At 37.6% G+C, this 24,877-nt stretch overlaps 1 protein-coding gene across 3 annotated transcripts in view; it reads left to right on the top strand.

Moving 5' to 3' along the window:
• BMP5 (bone morphogenetic protein 5) overlaps positions 1–24,877 on the top strand; it is a 57,109-nt gene that overhangs the window by 18,519 nt on the left and 13,713 nt on the right. For all 3 annotated transcript variants that reach the window (XM_027645110.1, XM_027645112.1, XM_027645111.1), the window contains 3 exons: positions 8,213–8,405; positions 12,002–12,150; positions 22,544–22,741. In XM_027645110.1, the coding sequence (XP_027500911.1) occupies positions 8,213–8,405; positions 12,002–12,150; positions 22,544–22,741 (540 nt within the window). The remainder of the gene's footprint in view (positions 1–8,212; positions 8,406–12,001; positions 12,151–22,543; positions 22,742–24,877) is intronic.

Here is a 24,877-nt window from a genome sequence, read left to right as displayed (position 1 = left end):
ACGATGATGACACCGAAGAATTATTCTCTGAGGAAATAAAAGACACTTCCAAATCAACTGCCTTTGTCCTTATGGGGGTCTTCAAATTGCCAGAAATTAACTGGGAGTGTCACACAGCTGGTACAACCCTGGCCAGAAGATTCCTAAAAAACCTGGAAGACAACTATGTGGAAAAGGTCCTAAGGGAGCCAACTTGGAAAAATGCCCTCCTTGATCTGCTGCTTGTCAACAGAGTGGATTTTGTGAGGGAAGTGGAGATTGGTGGCTGTCTTGGCCAGAGTGACCACAGAGTGATCGAGTTTAAAATCTCTGTTAACAGGAGGAAAAGTGCCAACTCTGGGCATGAGAAGAGCAGACTTCAGGCTGCTCAGGGGATTAGTAAGGTTCTAAGGTCCCCTGGGAGAATGCTTTTGCAGATGCTGGGGTCCATCAGTGCTGGTCACTTTTTAAACATCACCTCCATGGGGCACAGGAGCAGGCAATTCCCATATGTCGCAAGTCAAGCAGATGGGACAGAAGGCCAACTTGGCTGATCAAAGATCTTCTCTTGGAAATAAGGCAAAAAAGGAAGATGTATGTCCAGTGGAAGCAAGGTTAGGGGACATGAGAAGAACAGAGAAATTCCACTTACTGCTGTAGGAAGAAAATTTGAGTGGCAAAGCTCAGCTGGAGCTGAAGCTGGCCAGAAACGTGAGGGACAATAAAAAAAGTTTTTTCAAATATATTAATGGCAATAGGCAGTATAGAAATATCATTGGCCTGTTACAGGATGAGGATGGCCACTTCACAAACAGGGACAGAGACAAGGCAGAGGTGTTTAATACTTTCTTTGCCTTTATCTTCAACACAGATGATGGACCAAGGGGGTCTCAGTGCCCTGAGCTGGAGGACCATGACCGTGCTAATGATAAACTCCCAGTCAATCCTGAAATTGTGTGGGATGTGTTGCTCCAGCTGGATCCCTACAAATCTATGGGGCCTGATGAGATTCATCCCAGAATCCTCAAAGAGCTGGCTGATGTCATTGAAAAACCTCTCCTGATGACTTTTGAGTTGTCTTGAGAATCTGAAGACATCCCAACTGACTGGAAGATGGTGAACGTTGTCTCAATTTTCAAGAAGGGCAAGAAGAAGGACTCTGGAAACTACAGGCCTGTCAGTCTCACTTCAGTGCCTGGAAAAGTTATGGAGAAGATTATTTTGGGAGGTACTGAAAAACACCTGAAAGACAATGCAGCTGTTGGTTACAGCTTTCATGAGAGGAAAGTCCTACTTATCAAATCTTATTTCCTTTTATGACAGGGTAACCCACCTAGTTGTCCAAGGGAAGCCAGTTGATGTCATCTTTTTGGATTTCAGTAAAGCTTTCAAGACTATCTCTCACAGTATCCTTCTGAACAAAATGTCCTACACACAGCTGGATAAACACATCATGCGGTGCGTGAGCAATTGGCTCACAGATCAAGCACAGAAAGTAATAGTGAATGGGGTAATATCAGACTGGTGACCTGTCACTAATAGGGTTCCACAGGGCTCCATCTTGGGCCCTGTGCCCTTCAACATCTTCATAAATGACTTGGATACTGGACTGGAAGGGATACTAAGCAAGCTGGCAGATGATACAAAACTGGGAAGAGCTGTTGATTCCCTGGAAGGCAGGGAGGCCCTTCAGAGAGACCTTGACAAATTAGAGGACTGGGCAATCACCAACCCTATGAAGTTCGGCAAGGGGAAGCCGTATGAGGAGTAGCTGAGGTTGCTTGGTCTGTTCAGCCTGGAGGAGACTGAGGGGAGACTTCGTTGCAGTCTACAACTTCCTTGTGAGGGGAAGAGGAAGGGCAGGCGCTGATCTCTTCCCTGAAAGAACTCGAGGGAACGGCCCAAAGTTGTGTCAGAGGAGGTTTAGTTTAGATAATTGAAAAAGATTCTTCACCCAGAGGGTGGTTGGGCACTGGAACAGGTTCCCAGGGAAGCAGTCACAGCACCAAGCCTGACAGAGTTCAAGAGGTGTTTGGACAATACTCTCAGCCACTTGGGGATGTCCTGTACAAGGCCAGGAGTTGGACTCAATGATCCTTGTGGATCCCTTCCAAGTCAGCATATTCTGTGATCCTTATATGCCTCATCAGAGATGATTTCCCAAAAGATCTCAGTTCTGAAAGATAAATTCTGAACTTCCCCAAGAAACACAGACATACATAACTGAAACCTGTCCAATGAATTTTCCCACCTCAGCCTGAGTAGGCAGATGGGGAGGGAAAAGAAGGGTTATTAATTGCAAATCACCCCCTTTCCCTTACTACTGGCTACAGAATAGGCAGGAGGGCACCAATGCTCACTTGCTCTCCTGATGAAAATGGGTAAAAAGGAATATAAAATACTTGGTACTAAAAGGAAACAAGCAATGGGGCATATAACTCTGAAGTTTTGTAGTTAAAATGCTTAGCTGAATGATTATCTGGTAAATGTCTAATGTCAAATGAATTAAAAAAACCAGATGTGGGAACAAAAACTTACTCAATTCTCATTTTTTCCATCATCCCCTGCATTTCTTCTGAGCAATGGTCCAGGATGTTCCACTGCTGGGCAACTCAGCATACCGACAGTTAGGATATGGTCATTGAAATCAGCTGATAAGGATTGAAATGTCCTTTGACTGAACAAGAGCTATCTCTGTCCAATTCTCTGGAGCTGCAGAGGGCTAAAGGGGAAATGTAGATAAACTCCCCTGTTTTGCTTACTGCTGGTACAAGACAGTTGACCTTTAACAAACAGTATTGTCTCTCCTCTGACTGTATCAGGCAGCTGTCTATGGTGTCCAAAACAATGCTTGAAGCACAGGTGACTATTTTTAACAATTTCAATGTCTAACTCAAAATAGATTTCCTGAGTCCAGATCAGGATTCTTACCCTTCTGTAAAACCTAGTAAATCAACAGTGCTTAGACAAGTAGAATCATAGTCTGCTGCTTTTTTTTTTTTTCAGTCACTGATTTGGGAAGGTATTTTTCTTCCCACTTGGGCTTTAAAAGTTCACTTGATTTAAAACCTTTTTTAGAAGACTGTAGTACTTATTCAAAGACCAATAGGCAGAATGAAATAGGCACTTACTTCAATATTAATTAGTTTTTATGTTTTCAGGACTTCTAGAGTAAAAAAGATGAAAGATATGCTTGCCGAGATAATCTTAATCTGATTTTCTAAAGATTATATTCATTTTCTACAATCTAAAAGCCTAAAAAGTTACAAAGCTTTAAAATGTATATTTTAGAGTCTATTATCTGATCTCTTCAACTGAAAATGACGTTCTGAGGAACATACTTAACTTCTTTCAGATGCACTTCATTAAATATTTGCACCTAGTATAGCTGTTTTATTTTGGTGGGGTTTTTACCCCTGTATGCTTCTCTAGAATCACTTTCCTCCTATCCACATACCCTACAAAATATTTGCTGCCTTATTTTGTAAAAAGTGAGTCACTTTAAACAGTCTAATTTATGCTACTAGAATTTGAATGTTGGAGAGAAGAGCAAGAATGAGGTAAACAGCTATTTGATGTCTGTCTTTTCACAGTAGCACAATAGCTAATTCCTTGGGCCTCTGACCTTTTAGTGTCCTGTAACAGAGTACTTGCATTAATCTGTTGCTTATCTGTCACCTACCACATTTGATATTTCCAGTCTCTGTTTTCAATTATCAGTCATTAGAGGCAGCACTGAGTAATTTCAGGAGAAAACGCCTGGAACCTTTGACCTGTTTTGGTCAGATAACCACAAGTGTTCACTGTAGATAAACTATCATTTAATTATATTCAAGATGTAAATGAGTGTCGTTTGTAGTGTATCAGCTTACTGTAACCTTTATCACCTTGAAGTGATTAAAACTGACTGGTTTACTTAGTACTTATACAAAGAATTTCGAGTCAAACAGTGAAATTCAGTGAGATTAGTGTAAATGGCCCTTTATAGTTACCCAGTCTGTAAGACCCTCCATTTTACCCTGGCAGGTATAGTTAGTAGTTAAACAGTGACATTAAGTTGATTAGTGAGGCTTCACTATTTGTGAATCCAGTTGGGATTCTGGGATCTTATACCGTAAAATCACCATATTACAGCATATCGTGGTTTTATTATCAGTTTGCCAAAGCAGCTTTCACTTTCCCCATGTGTCACATACCAATATCCTCAGGAAAAGAGAAACATATATTGGTGGGGAGAAAGAACACATCTAACAGTTCCTCATGCACTATGACCTAAACTCATTGCTAGCACTTTTTATACTTTTTAAGCAGAGTCAACATAATCAGACATTTATAGTGGAATTGATAAAATATTGATTACTTGTTATACTGTCCATCCATATATGTGCTTTGGGTGGCTTTTAGTAGTTCTTTTTTTTCTTAAATTACGTATATATTGTTAATGAAAATCAGTGCATGATATTTTTCTCTCGGTGTAAAAGAAGACCTCTTTTCCAAAATACGTTTTTTTATATAAATTTGACTTCTTTCTTCTTAGAGTTGGACTTAGTGTTAATACAGTATGAACATTTAATCAGTTTGCCACGTGAGTGGAAAATATCATTCTTTCCCATTTTACACACAGGTGTTTGTGATATTCCCCTGAGCCATGATTTGTCTGATGTAAGCATAGTGTTGCATATATTAGTTTCAGGTGGTATAAAAATACCATTTTTAAAAGTTGATGCTAAGAAACCTGACCAATCAGAGCAAATGAAGAATTTTGTTGTAATCAGCATTAATCTTAATATTCTAGTTATTTTTACTTAGAAAAATTGTATTCCTCTAATGATTAAAAAAAATACTTACTGATTTTCTGGTCAATCGGTTTTTAGAGGCTGTAATCGGTCCCACAGAGATGCGTTTTGGCAGATGAACTGAGCGGGGCTGGAATGACATGAAAACACTCTGGAAGTACTCAATACTTAAAAATCTTAACCTGTATTTTTTGGGCTGCCAGGGTTGAAAAGCTCTCGCCTGTGAAATAAAAATATTTGAGACATGATGCCTCCCTGCACTTCATGCTATTTCAGCAGGACAAAGGATCTTAGAGGTTCTCTACTGAGCATTCACAGTCTTAACTGACAAAACATTTATTAGATGCAGAGGGGATCAAGATTTTTGTATTATTTTGAGTATTAAAATACTCAATATCATTAAATAACATTTTTCTTTTTTAACTTGGCTATCATTCTAGCCACTAGTCATTATTGCGACATCACCACCACCATCACTGCTATTTTACAGCTTACTATATAAGATTTTAATTTGTCTACTTCTGTAAAAAATTTTTTTTGCTCTGTACATTTGCTAACAGAAATTTGCAGTTAGAGTTTCTGGCTTTATTGTGGAGAGTGGAATCTCCTCTCTGGCTTTATTGCGGAGAGTGAGACCCAGGGTTTTTCTTGGTGTTTGGTGCCTGTTTCCTACAACCCTTCATTTCTACAGGCAAAGTCCTGGCCTTCCTGTAAAGGGTGTCTTGACCCAAGGAAATTTTTAACTTATGTCCCTTTCAGATGACAGTGCTGTGTCTTCCTTGGGTATACAGGAAAACACAGATAAGTATTATCTGTGTGAGTTGTAATAATTAATTTCAGGCCCATGAGGAAGTGGCTATCAATGTTCTTTCAGCAGTCATGAGTGGTCCTGAGAGAACCCCACCAATGCAATTGAAAGGTATTTTAGGGGTTTTTGTCCAAACTATAACATACAGGGAGAGAACTGCTGTTTCTAAACTAATGTTACTAATTAGAAAGTACTTAGTAGAAACTAGACAAAAGGAAACCTCAAATCCAAATAACAATAAATCAGACCAGGATTAGTGGCATTTAAACTTTTATTGTGGCACTATTTATGTAGCGGCATTAGGCGCTTTTATTCAGTGTCTAATTCTTCAGTGTTTACTCCTAGTGTGTAGTGCTTAGTCACACATGCATATGGAGTTGCTACATTAAGTCTGTCTTTAATATAGTCTCATTTGAAGATTATTGACGTATCTGTTCCACGTCAATTTTGAAATGCTCAGTTATAACCTTAGAAAATTGCAGCAGACTCTTTGCACTAGAAAAAAAGCCTCTTGGCTCAGTGCTTTTGCATATGCTAATCTCTGCCAAGTTCTCCCTGAAATGAAAGGCTTTACATGGACATTTAAAAAAAAAAAGCAACAACTCCCAAACCTCAATTCAGATCTCTGTATATATCCCACAGTTTAGAACTGGTCAGTGGAGCTGCTAAATAGACTGCATCCTGTTTCTCTTCAGCAGCAGCCCATTCATCTTCAGGTACAGAGCAGCCAGTTCACATGCTTCCACCTCTTTTCTGTTTTACTTTTGCAACATAGTGTTCCATGGCAAACCCAAGTAAGCTAAATATGCACTTGAGCCAAGTCAACCTCACAGTTAACAGACAATTTTCCTTTTGTCAGCCAGGAGAAAGTTAATTTTCACTGAAGATAAAGTGTTCTTATATACTATATATTTTATTTTTTGTGGTTTTTAAGGCAACACAGATTTGTACATAAGAAAAAAAAGCTAATGAAAACAAAGAGAGTTTACATTTTTGAAAGGGTGAAAGGAAAGTACACTGTAAAGGACTACTATATGACCACAGGTGACTTAACTAGTAACTACTGCTCTGAAAATAATGTTAAATATTTTTCCTTCAATAGCTCTCACTTTATTATGTCCGTAACTGTACTCTAATATGGCAAACTCAAAATGATATTTTCTTTTTCTTTTAGTTCATTTGTATTTTGTAAGACAACATATACTTTATAATAAACAGATATGCAGCTTTATATATAAATTATATAATTATATGTATCTACATGCAAACACATGCACATTGTATATGTAGACAAAACTTCTTGGGAGGCACTTATAGGTATAAATATACATAAATATTGTAATAATTTACACATTATTTATTCATGTAGCATTTAGTAATCCAAATGAGAGCTTTTTCAGAACTGACATTGTTCCTCAGATCTGAGGACTAAAATGAAATAAAAGAGCAGGGGTTACAGCAGAGAGCATTTAGTGGAGCTGGGTGCAGCCATTTGGTTATCTAAACCAAATCCCAGCTCTGAGTTTTAGGTTTGTCCACCATCAGTAAAATGAAACACCTCTCTCACAAGGCAGGTAGAACTTCTCCAGAAGAGAGAAATTCTGTCTTCCAATGGAGCACAGCTTCTTCAAAGGTCAATGATATGTTGTATACTGTGGCAGTGGAAACCCTGGGTCATTTTTCATTCTACATCCTTAAAATCTGAAGTATTAATCCCACAAGGTGTTCATCAGCCAGTACTGTGGCCTGTAGTTTCCGCTGACACATCAAAACATATATTCCATTGCAAAAGTTGCTCCTAACTCAGTCAGAATGGCAGCAGACAGTGGAATTAGACCCAAACCAGTTATAAACTCAAGTAAATTTTAATCCTCTATTTACTCCCTCTTACATTCTGTAGAATTCTGAATTAGAATGAGGTTTACTTTTTAACTTTAAATTGTGGCAGTGTCATAAGCAGTGAAAGCCTGCATCTGCCCACCCAGGTTTGAGGGGACTTCTCAAGCCAGGACTGTGCTTCCTATGCTGCTGAGATGTCAGAACCACTCAGCCTCGGCTCATGGCTCCTTCTTCTGACACTGGCAAGATGACATGTATGCCATCAGAGTACAACTTGTGTTAATTTATATGACTTAACTGCTTCTTAAATATATGGTTGTTGCAGTATGCTTTAGTACCACTTTAAAATTTGTTATGTTAAATGGAAATGAACAGCATTCCTCTCATCTGCCTGGTTATTAGTGGCAATTAGTGTTTTCCAAAGTCATCTATAGCTCTGACATTGCTACTGCTGTGCTTATGACTACACTGAAGTCCTAAATCCTTTCACAGCTTTTAGTTTGTCCATATTTCTAGTTACTTTACAACATGCCTCCTTTCAGCTTTTTTTTATATTCTTTCCACTCCAACTTCTGGAATTTATATAAAAGCCACCAAGGTTTTTTTTTCTTTTGAACTGAAGACACTGGGCTGGTGGAATTTCCTTTAACTGGAAGTATGTCTGGGCTTGTGGTTTTATTATTTGCACAGTTTTATATTGTCATGTTTGTTTACTCCCAAGCTCCATTAATCATGGGAAATGGGCATTCGTTTCACGTCTTTAATTTACACTGAACTCTTTTTCTCACAGTTGAAAGGGACAAGGACTTCTCCCACCAGCGAAGGCACTATAAAGAGTTTCGCTTTGACCTTACTCAGATCCCGCATGGAGAGGCAGTGACAGCAGCCGAGTTCCGAATATACAAAGATCGAAGCAACAGCCGCTTTGAGAATGAAACCATTCAGATTAGCATATATCAGATCATCAAGGAGTATCCAAACAGGTACCCGCTCAGCATGAACACATAACATGTTGAATCCCATCTCATGTGTTTCTTAAGTAGGGAGACAATAATTGATGATGAGTGTACACCTAGTAAGGCATCCTTGTTATCACCGTGGCTTGTGCAATATTAATTCCTAGACAACAACAACAAACACTGAGAAAGAATTAAAATGATCTTGAATATAATTTATTCCAGGTTTATGTCCGAGCTCACCAAATAATCTGCCCATGCAGAGAGTGGGTGAGGATTCTTCGCTTTGAACAGGAAATATGGGTGTCTGACAGGGCAATGCAATCCCAAACACAGCACTGCTATGCTTTTAGGCAAGGAGTGGCCAGGGTTCAGGGTTTCCAAGTTGCAAACTAAGGATTATGCTGTAGTCTCAGGCATTTTCCTGTCTCTGTGGCATCATGGCTACTCAAATGTGTGTGTGTTTAATTCCCTTGGAGTTTGCTGAAATTCCAGTCTTTGGGAGTGAAGTTTTCTATTTTTCCTAAGGAAGCATGTACAGCACAGCCCATGGTAGGCTAACTTTCCTACACAGACCTGCCAAGGTACTCCTACCTGGACTTTTTCTCATGGTGAAAATGAATATAGTCCACGATTTGATGGCAGCTAGCCACTAATGTAAGTAAACTCCAAGGGTTCTTTCCACGTTAGAGCATCTTCAAGTGGCATTAGGATAGAAAAGCAGCTTTCTGAAATGAGATGTGAGATGAAACAGCATTATCAGGATGGCCTATTACATAGTAATCATGACTTATCTGATCAAAAACTGTTCTGGGTTTCAAGGAACATATGGACGGTTTATTCCACCTTTACTTCCTTGAATGACTCCGGACATGTGGAGCTTCTCAGACACCCTGCCCACAGCCTCTTTGCTGAAATTATTGACAGTGGTTGCATTTCTACTGTAGACAACTGGTAATTTGGGACTAGATACTAAACTTAAACAGGCTCCATAAAGGTAAAGGAAATCAGCTGTATTCTGCCTGAATGTGTTCACTGTTGCATTTCAGGCTATTTATGACATAATGACTAACTTTTTTATTATGTGTTGTGGGCAATCTTTTAAATATAAATATTTTTTATAAGTTACAGACAAAATTTGCAGCTGTTTTAAGCGTGACAGTTTTTTTCTTTTCACAGAATAATGGAGAATTTTAAAATTAAAAATGCCACAAAATGGGATGAGAAGTTTGAGTTAATGACATGAACTAATGGGAGAGCCCTGATCCCAGAGCTCTCACTGCCTTCTCAGGGGTCAAGTTTTCGCCCTATGTTTGTATCAATTCTAAAAGAAGCTATTTTTTTCCCTGTCAAATACTTTGGAATTCTGTAGGAAATTGCTGTTATGTAGGCTAAATAATTAGCATTGGTACAGAGACACTTTCTCTATGTATTTTCAAGGATCAGTTCTGGTTTTCTCTGGGTATTCACAACTCATTTTAGTTTCATTTGCAGACTTAATGGGTAAGAGCATTCTGCCTGTTTTGAGTCTATTATCTTGGCCAATGCCAAAGACACTTTGGTGTGAGTTTCTGCTGCACTGCAAAGTGGTAATATCACCCTGAGGAGAGATCCACAGAGGAAATTTGTCCTTCAGCAGAATTTCTGGACTGTAGTAGTAGTAGTACCTTATTTTGATTTGGCTTGTGAGACGTTGTACATCCTGGCTTTTGAGAACATTTCGTATCAGTCCCAGCAAAACTTGGAATGGAAAGAATCTATATAAGAAAACAATTATGTATTCTAGGAGGAGAAAAGTGTGAAATTATACCACTGTGATATTTTAATATTTTCCAAGCAATTTTACAGTTTTCTATTAAATCTACTGAGTGATACAAAAATATTTATAAATAAACATCTCAAAGACTATTTCAGTCAGAATTAAACTTTTCCACTTTAAAATTCCGATAAACTGCTTATTAGAGAAAAAAGTTGGCATTTAAGACTCCAGAGAGTACTATTTATGAGCTTGTGGTACGTTGTTAATTTCTTCAGTGCTTGCAGAGTAGATCAGGTTCTTTGGAATTGTAACATTTTCTTCGTGTTAGCTCCAGAGGGGGAATGCAATTGTTTTCTCCTTGTGTGGTCATTAGCACAGTTCTAGAATGGAAGTGATAAAACACCAGTAAAAGATTATCCTTTAATAGAAGAAAAAAAATGGTGACTTGAAAGAAAGCCCCCTCAATTCCTTTTTTAAAAACAATGTTCCTTTATAATTTTTGAGCTCTTTAACCTGATTCTGCAGATATATCTTACATATACATGTAAGTAAACATATGTTTGTCATAGCTTATTTGGCTTTATTTTCCTCAGTGTTGAGCAACCACAGCTTCAAGGGATACAGATGATGCTTTTTTTCAGTATCAGACATTTTAGGTGCATTTATGGTGTTTAATCTAGATAAGACAGTAACTTTCTTAGTTGTCATTGCAATTAAACACCATAAAAATATAGTGACAGGACCACAGGTATTTTAAACCCACTTTTAGACACAAAGCCTACTATTTCTGTCTGTCTTTCCTATTTAAGCATATAGTCATTCTGTCTGTAAAGTAACAACATGATTCCCAGATCTGTGTAAGCCAAGACTATCTTTAGTTGACTTGTACAGTTAAAATTTAAAATAAAACATTTGTTTTTGTATCTTGTTGTTTTGATTACTATTTATGGAAGAAAATAAATAGGTTTCTATACCTATAGATTTAGGTTTAAAATATTAAATGGTGAAAACAGTTTTTAATAATGCTTCCTGCTTTGTAGAAGCATGTACAACGAAACTGATGAGAGTTAAATATCTTGGGTTTAGTGTGGTCATTGTAGCAAATTATTTGCAATACAGATGTTGTTCTGGAACCAATTGTGTTAGGAGATATGTGAAAACAAAACAAATAAATGACCCATGGTAAAAATTTAGTAACATCATTATACTAACTTAGTCTGAGCAACCCTTCTGAATTATGGGGAGATTTCATGGGAACAAATTTAAGACTATACCAGGGAACTGAGGGTTAAAATGTAATAATTACTTTATTAATAGATACATAATCTCTGCTTTTATATAGAAATATTTTCTAAACATCAGCACTAATAGGAAATGATCTGAACTGTCATCTATTCATGTTTTGTCATAGCATACTGCTGCTGTCATATGTTATTAACAACAGATACTATGCCTTTGAATTTTAGTTGAAATTGGAACAAGGGTTTGACATATTTTGTCTTTTACACTGAAAGGTTTGCAAAAGTTAATCTTCCTAAGGCATTCTAATGGTGAAAGATGAATTCTTTATAAACAGCCTCAATTACATATTTTGTGTATTTCTATCAGGAAGCTGGAATTTTCAGATTTTCCGTAGCTGTAATTTTTACATGCTGAGACTCATTTCAGAAAGGCCTCTTGGGGAAAATACCTTTATTATACGTAACAATTACTTGTTAGCTACAGCACATGTTGTACTGTGTCATGATGAGGATATGTCAAAAGATTATTCATTTAGACTCCAAGAAGTTATTGCTAGCAAGAAAATTAAGGACAAAAAACAATAATATTTGAATGCCTTAACTCTCCATTTTCTTTAACTTAGGGATGCAGACTTGTTCCTGTTAGACACAAGAAAGGCTCAAGCTTCTGATGTGGGCTGGTTTGTGTTTGACATTACTGTGACCAGCAATCACTGGGTGATTAATCCACTGAACAATCTGGGTTTGCAACTCTGCGCTGAGACAGAGGACGGTAAGATTGAAACTGTAGATTATAAAACTCTATATGCTCTTGTCATATCTTGCTAGGAATCTTTTCTGGATGGGCATTTTGTGTTTTTTTAGTTTGACTGGGTGACAATTCACTGAGAGCTTATAAGCAAAGAACAAAAGCCTTATCCTGCTGTAGTTATGGTATGCAAACTTCCTATTATTCTTAATTCTGGAGAATATGGCAATTATAAAGCTGACCAAATCAAGCGAAATTATGTGAGGTTTGGGATGAAAGCTCTTACATATAAAATAAAGTTCCATTTTAATGTTCTTCCACTGATCATTACATTCAGGAAACTGAGGCAGATTTGCAGAATTTTTGTTTTAGAAAGTTTCTAAAGGATTTTCTGGGATGAAGAATGGAGAAAGTTACAAAATAACCTCAGGACAGTTCAGAAGGTATCTCATAGCTGCTGATAGTGATATTGGAGAAAGGTTAACAATAGGGTAATGTGGGAATTTGTTTTCTGTAATTAAAAAAAAAATTATTATTAATTTTTTAATCTTGAATTGGGTTAAAAATTTGAAATCTTGAGAATTTTAATTAACTGAAAATTAGAAAAACCACTATCAAAACTGAAGTCAGAGCTGTGGGGATTTTAATACAAATTTACTGGGCTACTGTATTATTCACAGTTATGCTCTTCATTAAAATTGAAAATGCATCTCAATGCAAAATAATATTTTTAGAAGAAATGTTCTTTATTTAGACTTCTTTAGAAACTAATAAAAAGAGACTTATAGACTGTTTTTTCTGTGATGGTTCACTTAATCTATACTACTTTACAAGCAAACTCTCAGATTTAGCTCTTTCTTGTCAAAGAGCTTTTTATGTCAGAGGTCAAAGAATCTATGATGCCAGTTAATCTAAACCTTAACTGACATAATGTTAATGAGTAGCAGAAGAAACCCTGGTGTAAGGATTAATATTTTTTTTCATTTTTCTTTGTTCTGTCTACATTTTCTCATTGGTTTTGGTCTAAATTCTCCCTCGGGCTCAGCTGGGCTGTGAACAAAGCATCTTGTACTTTTTCAGCAAGTGCCCTTGCTGCTGGAGAGTTATGAAAAAACTGTCCTTTAGGCATGATGCTTAAAAACAGAGTTGGCAGGCTTGCACCAGAGCAGCTGACCATTTCATCTAATATTACCTATACTGTAGGAATACAGTAAGTGGAAAAGGGAGGCAGCAATGTAATGTAGACCATGTTGTTGATGCCTTCAATCAGCATTTGTAGGCACCACATCTAAGCTTGGGCTGTATGGGGAGTGGATCTCTTAGACAGCCTAGTTTTGTGAGGCCATCTTAAAGCCCTTAGAATTTTGAGGAGGTGACACTTCCATCAGGCATCCAAATAGGTGGACTGCCTTCTGGCCAACTTTTCTGCTCCAGAATAAACTCCATCCTTGGCTTTTTTATTTTGAGGAGATTCAAATACAGAAATTGTTGAAAATTAAATATCCATGAAAGACATTCATTAAGAAACCCTGGAACCACCAATCAGCTGGTTTTAGCCTCAAAATTATATCCGTTCAGTAAACAGCAGGAAAGTTTGTATGGGTAAAAGGAAACTTTTAGGTTAATGCACTGAAGAAATTGTAAAAGAATAGTTCACGTAAATATTTCCCCTGTCCTACTCCCAAGATCAGAAAGGTGGTAAATAATTTTCTATTTTAAATTCCAAAGCCATAAGCAGCCTTACCTTTTGCACCTCACTTATTTGACTTTCTCAACACAGCTGCTTGACTGAGGAGGGAATTCCCCTTTTCTCTCACTCTCTGTTCCCTTTTCAGGTTATTCATGCAAGAAGAGTGCCCTTCTAGGGACTAAAGTTTTCAGAAATATAGGGAAGACCTCGGCTGCACCACTTCAGCTTAGCATAAGGAAAATCATCCTTTCATAGTCTTACAATTTTGCTCTTAAGGCTTTGATTATTTTTATTGGGTTGCTGTTACTTCTGGAAGCTATTAGAAATACCAGCAGTTGAATGACACATTTGTGTACAGATGGAACATGAATTTTTATATATGACTCAGTGTGTAGTGGACTTGGTTTGTAACCCAGAAAACCCCACCCACCTTCCCTCCAACCAGGTCTCTGTGAAAGCTCAGAGACTGGTTCAAATCAACAGAAAAAACTTCCCTTGGCCCAAGTGAACTTCAGGCCCTGCAGGTCTGAAGGATGTTTCTCCATGCCTCCAGCTGTCAGCTGAGTTCACAGGAGGTAGAGGAGTTCTGCCTCTGTAACTGGAGAGATATTTATAAGACCTGATCCATTAACCTTTCTATTGCAACAGACCATTAAACTAAATGGGATTCTGTTAAGTAAGAGGATCTCTGTTTGAGGTATTTAGGTGCCACTAGGGGCCTGGATAATCAAGTCTGTAAATACATACTAATTTTTAGATTTATTCATAAAGCGCCTTTAAAACATGCTGTCAATATTTGCTGACACTCCAGGGTGCTACTATTTGTTATCATTACTATTAAAAACAATTTCTTATAGTTATCTTTCAGAGACTTTTTAGGCAATTACTTGTGTAAATATATTTCTTTGGATCCCTGAAGATGGTGCATAACTAATAATAATGTCTATATAAGGAATAAAAAGAAATTGTAACTATTTAATATAACAGTGTGAAAAAACAACTTTGGAAGAATGTCTGGTTGTTGTAATTCATATTTTTCTCCCTTTGAAAATCCTGAAAAAGTACAAAAAGCTGCATGACATTGGAATGTGTTTTCTTTTTTCTTTAAGACAGTATTTGGTATCATACATCCCTTTTTAACATGAAATGTACACTTTTTCTCTTAATGTGATGTTTTATTTTGAACAGTAAGAATAAAGATTTGCATGACACATATGGAAGCTGTCAACATATAATGCACTGTTTCTCTTGGGTTGTGGTAAATTAAGGATCATGGTTTTTTGATTCTGTTTTTTAATGTCTCCTCAACATTCTACAGCATCCCCTTTCAGCCAATTCCCTCCTCTTGACACCAAAACTCTCTGTGGTGTTTAAAACAATAGGTGATCTTTTTCACACTGATGGATGCACGGGTGTCAGATGAATTGCAGCATAAAATCAGTGCAGATGCAGAAACAATTCAAAAAGCTCCATGTAAAACTTCTCCTATATATATAATATATGTCTCCTAAGACTTAAAACATGTTCCAGTGAATCAGCATCTTTTTATTAATATTTAGCATTTTTATAATTAGAAGTTAGCAATGGTCTAAACATCACTTTTGCTGAAGGAGTATAAACAGCTACAAGAGTAGCCCTTTTTCTGTTTATGTCATTGCTGAAGAGAATCTAGCATTGCTTATAGAAAATGGGAGAAGGAGATAACATGTAACAATGACTGTTGGTGACCCATAGAATAAAACAGGTTCCAAATACAGAGCTCTCAATACAACATCCCGGGTAGCCCCACACTCATGTAGTTCTTGCCTTTTATTAGATTGCTGCAACTCTCAGTTATTTTCCAGTATGTCAGTGGGGAAGAACATGTTGGCAACTCTGAAAAGCCAAAGCTGATTAAGGTGATTTTTATTACCACATAGTTCCATGGAAGGTTTCTTTGGGCATTCCTGCTGTTTGAGGTGGGAAAGCAACAGGATTTTTTTCCTCAGAGCAAAGAAAAACTTGAAAGAAATACCTTCCTTGATACAAGTGGAACCTGGGGAAGGCCATTTCTTCCTCCAGCATGTATTTGGGTACACTCTGATGCGTGTCCCTTGGAAAAGGTTTTGGATCCTAACCCTACATGCTGCTTGAAGGATAGATGAGGTTCTTCCCCATAAATGATGGGGGAGAAATTTAAAAACATGCTCTTCTTTTTTCACCTCTTTTCCTTTCAGCCTGGTTCTTCTAAGGTCCCTTTCTCCTACTAAACCTTCAGAAAGGCAACAGGACCATATCCTCACTGTTGCATAGAATGGCTGGTTTGCTTTCAACCCACAGAAACCTCTGGCAGCACCCTGGCTTCTTCATGTACTTGGCTGCATATTTTACATTGGTCTTGGCCTCATTGTTACCACCCTAAATGTTACCAGTCTTATCACGCAGCTGCCCTTAGACAACCTTGGCACCTAATTTACATGACCATTGTAGCCATCAAGTACTCTGGAAGATGATGCTGGGTTGTTACCTTTAAATCTCTTGATGGATCTGGTATTTACAAGGGTATAGTGGGGGTACTTAGGATATATGTATTTATATTGATATACGTATGGACTTTGGCAGGCAATAGCTCTGACTAAATTCTGAGCCATCTGGAAGCCATATAGCCATGTTAGCACAGCACTGAACCCAAGCTAATACATCCTGCCCCTCAGCAGGTTTTATTAGTTTGGGCTCAAGCACTGCCTAAGTACAGCTACACACGTTCTGGTTCGGAGCTGACTTTGACCAAAATTGCACTAGTAAATTAAACATGCTCAGGAATGCTGTCATGTGAAACAAGCCGAAGGGATGATTCTCTCAGCCTCCAAAACAGGGTGACCCCATGGCATCTGTCCCTGTGGGAAAGGTCTCTGTGGCACTGCCCTGAGGTGCTGGGGACTCTGTGGTGGAGCTGGCACAGGATATAAGTGCATGAGGAGCACACTCTCACCCTGAGCAGAGTGGATGATTCGGCTCCAGCACTATAATTTGCTCAGATAGGTGTAACCATCATTTCCAGCTGGGTCAGAAATACAGTCAACATTGTGTCGGCTTGTAGCAAGTGAGCAGACCCTCGGTTATAAGGGCACCCTGACTTTAAGCAGAAGAATCAAGGAGGTGAGTGAAACGGGCTCCTACTCTGTTTTCTGCCACCACTGCATGCTGGTGCACACTGGTCCTGGCTGTATAGCTGTGCAACTTCCCCTCCACCCTGTTCCCTAGACAGATGAAGGAGGTATCTACTTCTCAACACCGTTATTTTAGAGATAATGGCATTTGTGTTTCATTCCATTCGAAAGGCTTTTATCCATTTTATTCTTTAGTGGATGACCAATTAATCTAATCTCTCCTTGTTTTATTGTCTTCCTGAACACATTTTTTAGTGGTGAAGAAAAGCCCTAGGACTCCCACAAGCCTCTCACAGTTTAAGTACATTAACTTGAAAGGATAAATCAAGTACTTACTTAGTGATTTTGTGTATAATTACATGTGATTTTTTTGTGTAAGCATATATGGTACTGCCACATTATACAGCATATCAGACTTCCTTATACGTTCCAAGTGCTTTCTTCAAGAGCTTTATGAATACCAAAGTCAACAAAAAAAGATACTTAAAATTCCTTCAGCTGAACTGAATAAAACCAACTAAATGTAAGATTTGACAAACAAAGGCTGAATCTTTACTGCCGACTAAAGCTGTGAGACCTAGAAAAGGCAGAGCATAGCATCCAAGACCACCCATTTGTCAGAATTCCTTAAAGCCTCCAGGGAGCAGAAGAGTTAATAAAACACATAAAACTTTTTTCAAAAACATATTTTATGTTGATATAGATAAATGTGTCCACCAAAGGAAAAGTTTGCTTAACAGTTTATGTAGAGATACAATAGAGACAGTAACAAATACTTTGGAGTTGGAGTGTTGAGGATGTATTATATATACATATGTCACATATGTGTTGTAGGTTTTTTCTTTTTTTTTTTTTTTTAAATAAGCCTTCATTCATGCTTAGGTAGCCAAACTCTACCACAAATCTTTTGTTGCAAGTCCCATTGCTCTTGAGAACACTGTTCAGGCATGAGAAGCCACAAAAGTTTCTATCTAATTTTGAAAACTACTACATGAGCTTTCAGACTCAGAGCCTCAAGGCAGTTTTTTTCTCAAATATTAGATGTTTTTGGACCTTGTATACTCTGGGTCTTTCTCCAAAAGGCCTTTCCCAATCCTCATTTCAGATGTCACTCCCTACAAGGAGGAAACCATAGGTGTGGCATTGGAATTTTAATTTTTTTTCAGCAAGCTGTTCTGAAATGAATTCTCACCATCACTACATTTTTCATTTCTAACTACAGATATGTGAAATTATTACCAAAATAGCTGCTGTGACATAGAAGTAGTGGTTAATCTGTAAAACGTTTTTTTTGGGGCTTCTTGAGCACTTTTGAAAGTAAATAAGTGCTGCTTTTTCATAACAAAATGAGTGGTTTGCTGCAGTCTGATGACTCAGGATAAAATAATGGATTTTGGAATTACTCATTGTACTGTGTTGCCAGCGTAAATCCTGCCAAGATGCATAATGGCTGAAAGGTCTTGCAAAATTAGTGTCTGATCAATATTTTACATAAAATATATACTGCCTGAGAAGAGACAGTCAAGATACAAATCTTACCACTGTCATTGGCATCCGCACTGGCGATCTCAGAAAAAGTCAGCTTTCTGAATGTTGCGAAAAACAAGGAGATGTTTCCAGGTCAGGACTGCAGGGCAGATTGTTATTGAAAGCTTGAAGACATCTCACATTTCCATTTGGAGCAGCTGAGGGGGAAATGAACTTTTAAGATGGAACTTGATCAGTTCATGAAAAGAATTGTATGATATGACTGCATGGGACAGCATAAAAGCAGACATAGTGACACAGCAAACAGCTCTGCAGTTATCACCTTAAGTGCTGTTCCTATTTTGTAGGTAAAAAACCAGAAAAGCAAAAAATCATCAGGATTCTTGAGGTAGGACTTTTTTATAACTTGAACTTCACAATTATTTTTGCAGCAGTGATTCCTTTATTATAGGGGGACAGAATGTGAAGAGAAGAGAAACAGACAGAACGAGAAGAGAAATAATATTCATTCAGTTCAGAGAGTCAAACCTGCACTTCCATGCAAGCTTTTATAAAACTGCTAAGGGCACTTTACTATCAAACATTATAAAAGCCAAAAATAAGTTTAAATGCCAAGTCAAACAAATATATCTTGACAAAGACTCAGAATCATATGAATAAAGACTAAGGAGTTCAGTAAATTTGGAGCATAATGCTTTAAATAAGTCTAAGTCTCTGAATATACCTGTCAATATGTAGAAGAGATAATTAATTGTCATAGCAGGATTGAGAAGTGCATGCCAGAATGTGAAGAATAAAAAAAGGCTTCAGGTGGTCACAACATTGAGTAAGTCCATCTGTTGTGCTTTTTTTTTAACTCCTAGGCATAGGGGCAATTGCAGATGCTAGCTTCAGTGGAGTAGGCACAAGCTAATTTCTGGTTTCTTGTACTTTCTTCTTTTCTTCTAAAATCTGAAGAAAAATCTTTGAAATCCTCAGAATTAAAGACATGGAAGGATAAAAACAAACCCATTTTTCAGAATGCTTGACCATATTCAATTCTTGTTCAGAGATGCCCAAGAGAAGCAGAAACCTACAGCTTGCTGTTTTGGTTTTATGAGTTTCATCTGGGGGAAGCTCCAGGTGCGCTTAAGCAGGTTAACCTGAGTCACTCAGCTGATTTTAGAAAATATTGCTCTAATGCCACAGGATGGAACAACTGCATGCCTGAGAGACCTGGATTTTCAATTTCCATTGAAGCCAAGAGTTTTCTAAAGACTTCAAGAAATGATAGACTAAAATCATTTACAAAAATGAAGCCCATGAGTACTTTTTGCTACAAGGGGCAGTTCAGGTTAGAGTAAGGTTTTTCTTACTGTACTCTGAATTTCACACTACAAAGGTAAGGACTACCTAATAAGACTAGGGCACACAGGTGGAGCTGCTGGTGTGGCAGAAAGCTTGATGCATTCAGAGGTAGGATACTTTGAAATACCTCCTGCTCAGGAAGGGGCAAAGCTTTGTGTTCTTATACTGAAGGAAATCTCCCACATCTACACCATTTTAATTTTTTTAATAAAGGGTAATAGAAGGTCTGTAAATGCAAACTTTCTTTTGCAAAGAACCAACCTAAAATGGAGACAACATATGTGGTTTGAATTTCCAAACCAAACAGTTCAGAGATCCTCCTTGGAAGAAATGTAGTGTCTCAAGGGTAGTGTATATTTTGACTGCTTTGTCTTGTGAAAGTTGCAATTAAGCTAAGGTATATGATAAATTTGAGACAGAAAAGTTTAATCATGAACCCACAGAAGTCAATAAAAGTTTTCCTGTTGACTGCACTAGAACCAGATCCAGTGCATATACCATTCATGAATTAAACAAACGAGTTCTAAAAACTCATGCTGGCTGCTTAGAAGATCAAGCAAATAAAGGAATAAAGTCACAGAAGCTCTTTCTCTGTGTAAAAAGGCTGTGGGTTACAGGATTAATTTTTTATGGTATATCTCTATATCCTGGATAACCAAGTAAGCCTTAACTTGTGGAATCTTAATAGTCATCTCATTGCTGAAGTCCAAAGGAAACCCAGAGGAAACTTAATAATATTAAAAGTTATTTTAAAGGGAGTTCACATTGGTTTGAAGAATATTTTGCTTCGCACACAATATCCACCATTGTAAATTCAGAGAACCTAAATTTAAATTCAGAAAAGCTTCACACATCTTTAAAGTCCTCAATATATAAATCTAATAGTATTTTTAAAATGTCCACCAGTAAGGCATGAATGTTTTACAGATAAAATTAAAATTCTGAGAGTCATTGGAACAAAAAATAAAGAAAAATAGTAAAAATATTCCCTCTAGAAAAGAGGGGAAACCTGGAACTTTGTGGTAAGAGGCTAGCTTGTCCATGTTGCAATGAATAGAGAATAGTCTGTACAGTTTTTCATATCTGACTTGCAATAGAAGATTGGAACATATAGAAATTAATGTTACTGAATTATTTAATAGTAACTCAAACACATGAAAAGATGATTTAAAGAAACACAGGACTAAAAATCCATTTAAAATGAAATCAGAAGCTTCAACAAATATATTTTTCCCTTGCAGTCAAAAAAGTAATTATCAAAATTGTTCAGAATATGTTGCCAATTACTCTGCTCCATAACTGCTAACTTTCTCAGTTCTTCTCTTGCCTTTGCTGGGTTCTCTGTCACTGGAAACATCTTAAACCAATTTAAAGTGCTACACCTGAATAAACATGTTGTAAAAGTGTTTATGTATTGAAGTGGGTCAGTTCAAGGTATGGTATTTGGCTGGAACTTCTAATTTCTCTTTTTACTGCAAAAGGGCTGCCAGAAGGAGGAAGTCTGAGCTGAATTAATACATTTGTTACAGTGGAAGTAGAATGGAAACTACTTTAACCACAAATCAAACTGCCTCTTTCATTTAAGCCAGTGATAGAGTTTTTTTAAGAAATATAGACTCTGGCATGCGGCCACTGTAAGTTTGTGTTTGAAAAGGAAACCTATATGCTTATTTCTATAAGGTTTACTCCTATGCTAGTTTGCAAGTTCTTTTTCAGGATGATTGAGTTAACAGCATTATATGTTTGTCAGGCAGATGCTCCTCCGTCGCCCGCATAGCAAACTTTTCCAGTCGGTTTAGAGGAATCCTCAGGCGCCCTGATGCCGCACAGCGCACTCGGTGCCTGTGCCCACACCTCCCCATTTAAAGGACCTCTGTGTCCCCCACCCAGCACAGCTGCACAACTTCACATGACACTGTCTCATTTTCTGACGGTTGAAGGGCTCTGCATAATACACGTATGCACAAAAGTGTTTATGCTGCCAAAATAAATTCTGTTAAGAGGAAGGGTTTATTTGCTAAAATGTCACTGATGCAGTTTCATTGACTTGTTTTGCTTTCCTTTCTTTCGGTGAGGTTTAGACCACATAATATAGTGAGATTACCACACAGTCCTGACTGAACAAATATTTTAAAGAAATATGCAAATCCCCTGGGAACAGAACCAGAGTCAATAATGCACATATTTCAAACTCTTCTCTTGAAAGACTGAATGGCTTCCTACCTTTACTGGTGAATGAACATCAGTTTGAGTAACACTGTACAATACTTATTTTTAAAGCAGAAGCATATTTATTATCTACACTTCTATTTGCTACTGATTTGCTTTGGGCATATAAGGTTCCACATGTCACACTGAAATGATGCAAAGATTAGAAGACCACATTACATTATCCTTTCTGTAGCAAATAGACCTTAATGGGGCTCATTTATTTTTGAGTTCTATAGATGTGTGCATGAGATTGAATTAAAATATCTGTGTAATGAGTAAGATATATAGGATACAGAGACTGCAATTTTATGCAATAACAAACTATCTGTAAAACTCTTGAAACTTCTGCAAATGGTTGAATTTTTTTGTCTTTTAAATTCTGTTCAACAAAATGCTGTTAGGATTCTTAATCACGTAAATTCAGGATTATGGAGAATTCCTTGGTATGTTTCAGTCAGCAGTTTAACTCCCACTATGGTTTAAGGTGGGGCAGAAGTTCACCTTTTAACTTGCAATTTCTGATACTTTATAGGTCGAAGTATCAATGTTAAATCTGCTGGCCTGATTGGAAGACATGGGCCTCAGTCAAAGCAACCATTCATGGTTGCATTCTTCAAGGCAAGTGAAGTGCTTTTCCGTTCTGTCCGAGCAGCCAACAATAAAAGGAAAAATCAGAACCGCAACAAATCCAGTAGTCAACAGGAGTCTTCTAGGATACCAAGTGTTGGGGGTAAGATGAAGCTATGCTTTGCTAGTCTGTTTATAGGAGTTGTGGGCACTTGCTCAAATGCAATGGAGTCACAGCAGCTCAACAAGATACTGCTCACTGGCTGAACTGTCAGAAACTGTGCTCCCAGTCCTCTTTTGTTATGTTGACCCTGAGCATGATCTACCTTCCGTAAGTCAGGTCAGTTACATGTACCATGGAGTCCATGAGGGTTAAATGACCAAGTAGTTTAAGAAAGGCTCTATCTGAGCTTGAAACAAGTACTACACATTTGGCAATTGGATGATTTCTTTGCTATTCATAACAAAAAATAGACAGTAAAGAGAAGGTTTGCACCCCAACTACTTGTCAAGGAAGCCTAGCAAGGGACAATGTTTAGACTTTTTGTTAAACTGTCTCTCAGCTGAAGAAGACAAGAAGTAACACAAAAATCTGAATACTGAAAATGAGGAAGCTTAACCAATCTGAGAAAATGTAAATGGTTTATGAGTTTAGACCAGTTGACATGTACTGATGTAAACACACAGTATATCCCTGAACGGAGTCAATTTGGTCCCTTACCTACCTGAGAAGTACTGACAATAATGCATATGAAAATGTCTTAGTCCCATTAGAGCCTTAAATAAGTTTTGCTCCAGTTCTTTCCTGAAATACTCCTTCCAGCTGGAGTCATAAAGCCACATTCTAAATATTCTCACTTTTGAACAAACATTTATACTTTTTGGAAACAGGGTGTGAAAATGTATCTTTCTAGAAGCATGGCAGATCTAGTAACAGCATATCAAAACCTCAATATAGATGCTATTCCTAAACCCCATGGATGTCTACGTGTAAGCAAATCATTATTTAGTAGAAGGAATTTAGCCTGGGAGTGGAATTCACTTATTTGAGGAGAAGCGTTATGAGCAATATGCATTGCTTATATCCATCTCAGAACCTTGACAGAGGCAGGTTAGAGACTCCTCTAATGTAATACAAAAGCCTTTCCCTGATCTTTTGCAGAAGGATGAATTTTGCCACAATAACCAGAAATTGCTATTGAGTTGCTATAGAAGTCAAATAAATAATTTAAATAATTTTTCATATTTCCTGAAAAATGTCTACTAATTTGGAGAATCACATTATTTTGGGTGACAGGTAAATCATCTAAGTACCTGGTACAAACATGATACCTAAATGTAAATATCACACTTTCAGGTTGAATCCTATGTTTCTAGTGCATGAGGAAATGAGAACTGAATAGATTTCTTAAACCTTCTTGATTATGGCAGGAAATCAGAACACAAACTACTTGATGGTTTAACCTGGGAAAAATTCAGCCTTAATACATGCTGGCAAGTTGCATTGACATGAGAATTACCTCAGGAAGAGCTGTCTGAAAGTCTCAAAATATGTCAGCCTTGTCCATCCATCCAGTCGTGCTCCAGAGCTGCTGTAAAACAAAAAAATCAGAACATCTCTAGAAAAATGTGCATAATGAAACAAATTTCCTCCTAACATCTTCAAAGTCTATATAAGCGTAGAGGTATATCACTATATATGTTGATCCATGACAGATCTCTTTCAAAAGAGATTGCAGTTCAAGAATACCATACTGTTAAAACAAAATCAGGTTAAGAAGCAATTGCATATGGAGTTGAATCAAAATCAGGGACATTGACCTCTGACTGGAGATGGAGGTAGCAAGATATGGACAGGCTGGAATAGATGGCAAAGCTGAAGGTAGGCAAGTCACTACAGTCTCAAATGGCAACATTCTCTGCAGCAAAACTTCTTGGAGGTGTAGCTCCTGCACCATGGCAAATCAGCTTCCATGCTCCTGCCTTGCAGTTTGCCTCAACAATCCCCACATCACAAATCAACAAACTTCTTTTATTTGAGTGCTGCTAATGATCACTGATGGGACTTTTCACACTACAAGTGATTCACAGCACTTTTCCTTTTAACAGCTACTGCAACAGCACTCATTAAATACCACGGATAAGCCTGCTGAAGGCTACAAAGGCAATGTACAGGTTCTATCCAGATGCTCCAGTGTGCAAAAAAGACATAGAGAAGAGAACATGTTATTATTACTTCAATCATTGAGTCTTATCAGACTCTATGTGGAGAGCCTGCTATCAGGGAAAAGCTATGCCC

The sequence above is a fragment of the Corapipo altera genome, unplaced genomic scaffold (assembly GCF_003945725.1).
Source record: "Corapipo altera isolate COAL_440 unplaced genomic scaffold, ASM394572v1 2, whole genome shotgun sequence".
Classification (NCBI taxonomy): Eukaryota; Metazoa; Chordata; class Aves; order Passeriformes; family Pipridae; genus Corapipo; species Corapipo altera.
This window is presented reverse-complemented; position numbering and strand designations above follow the sequence as displayed.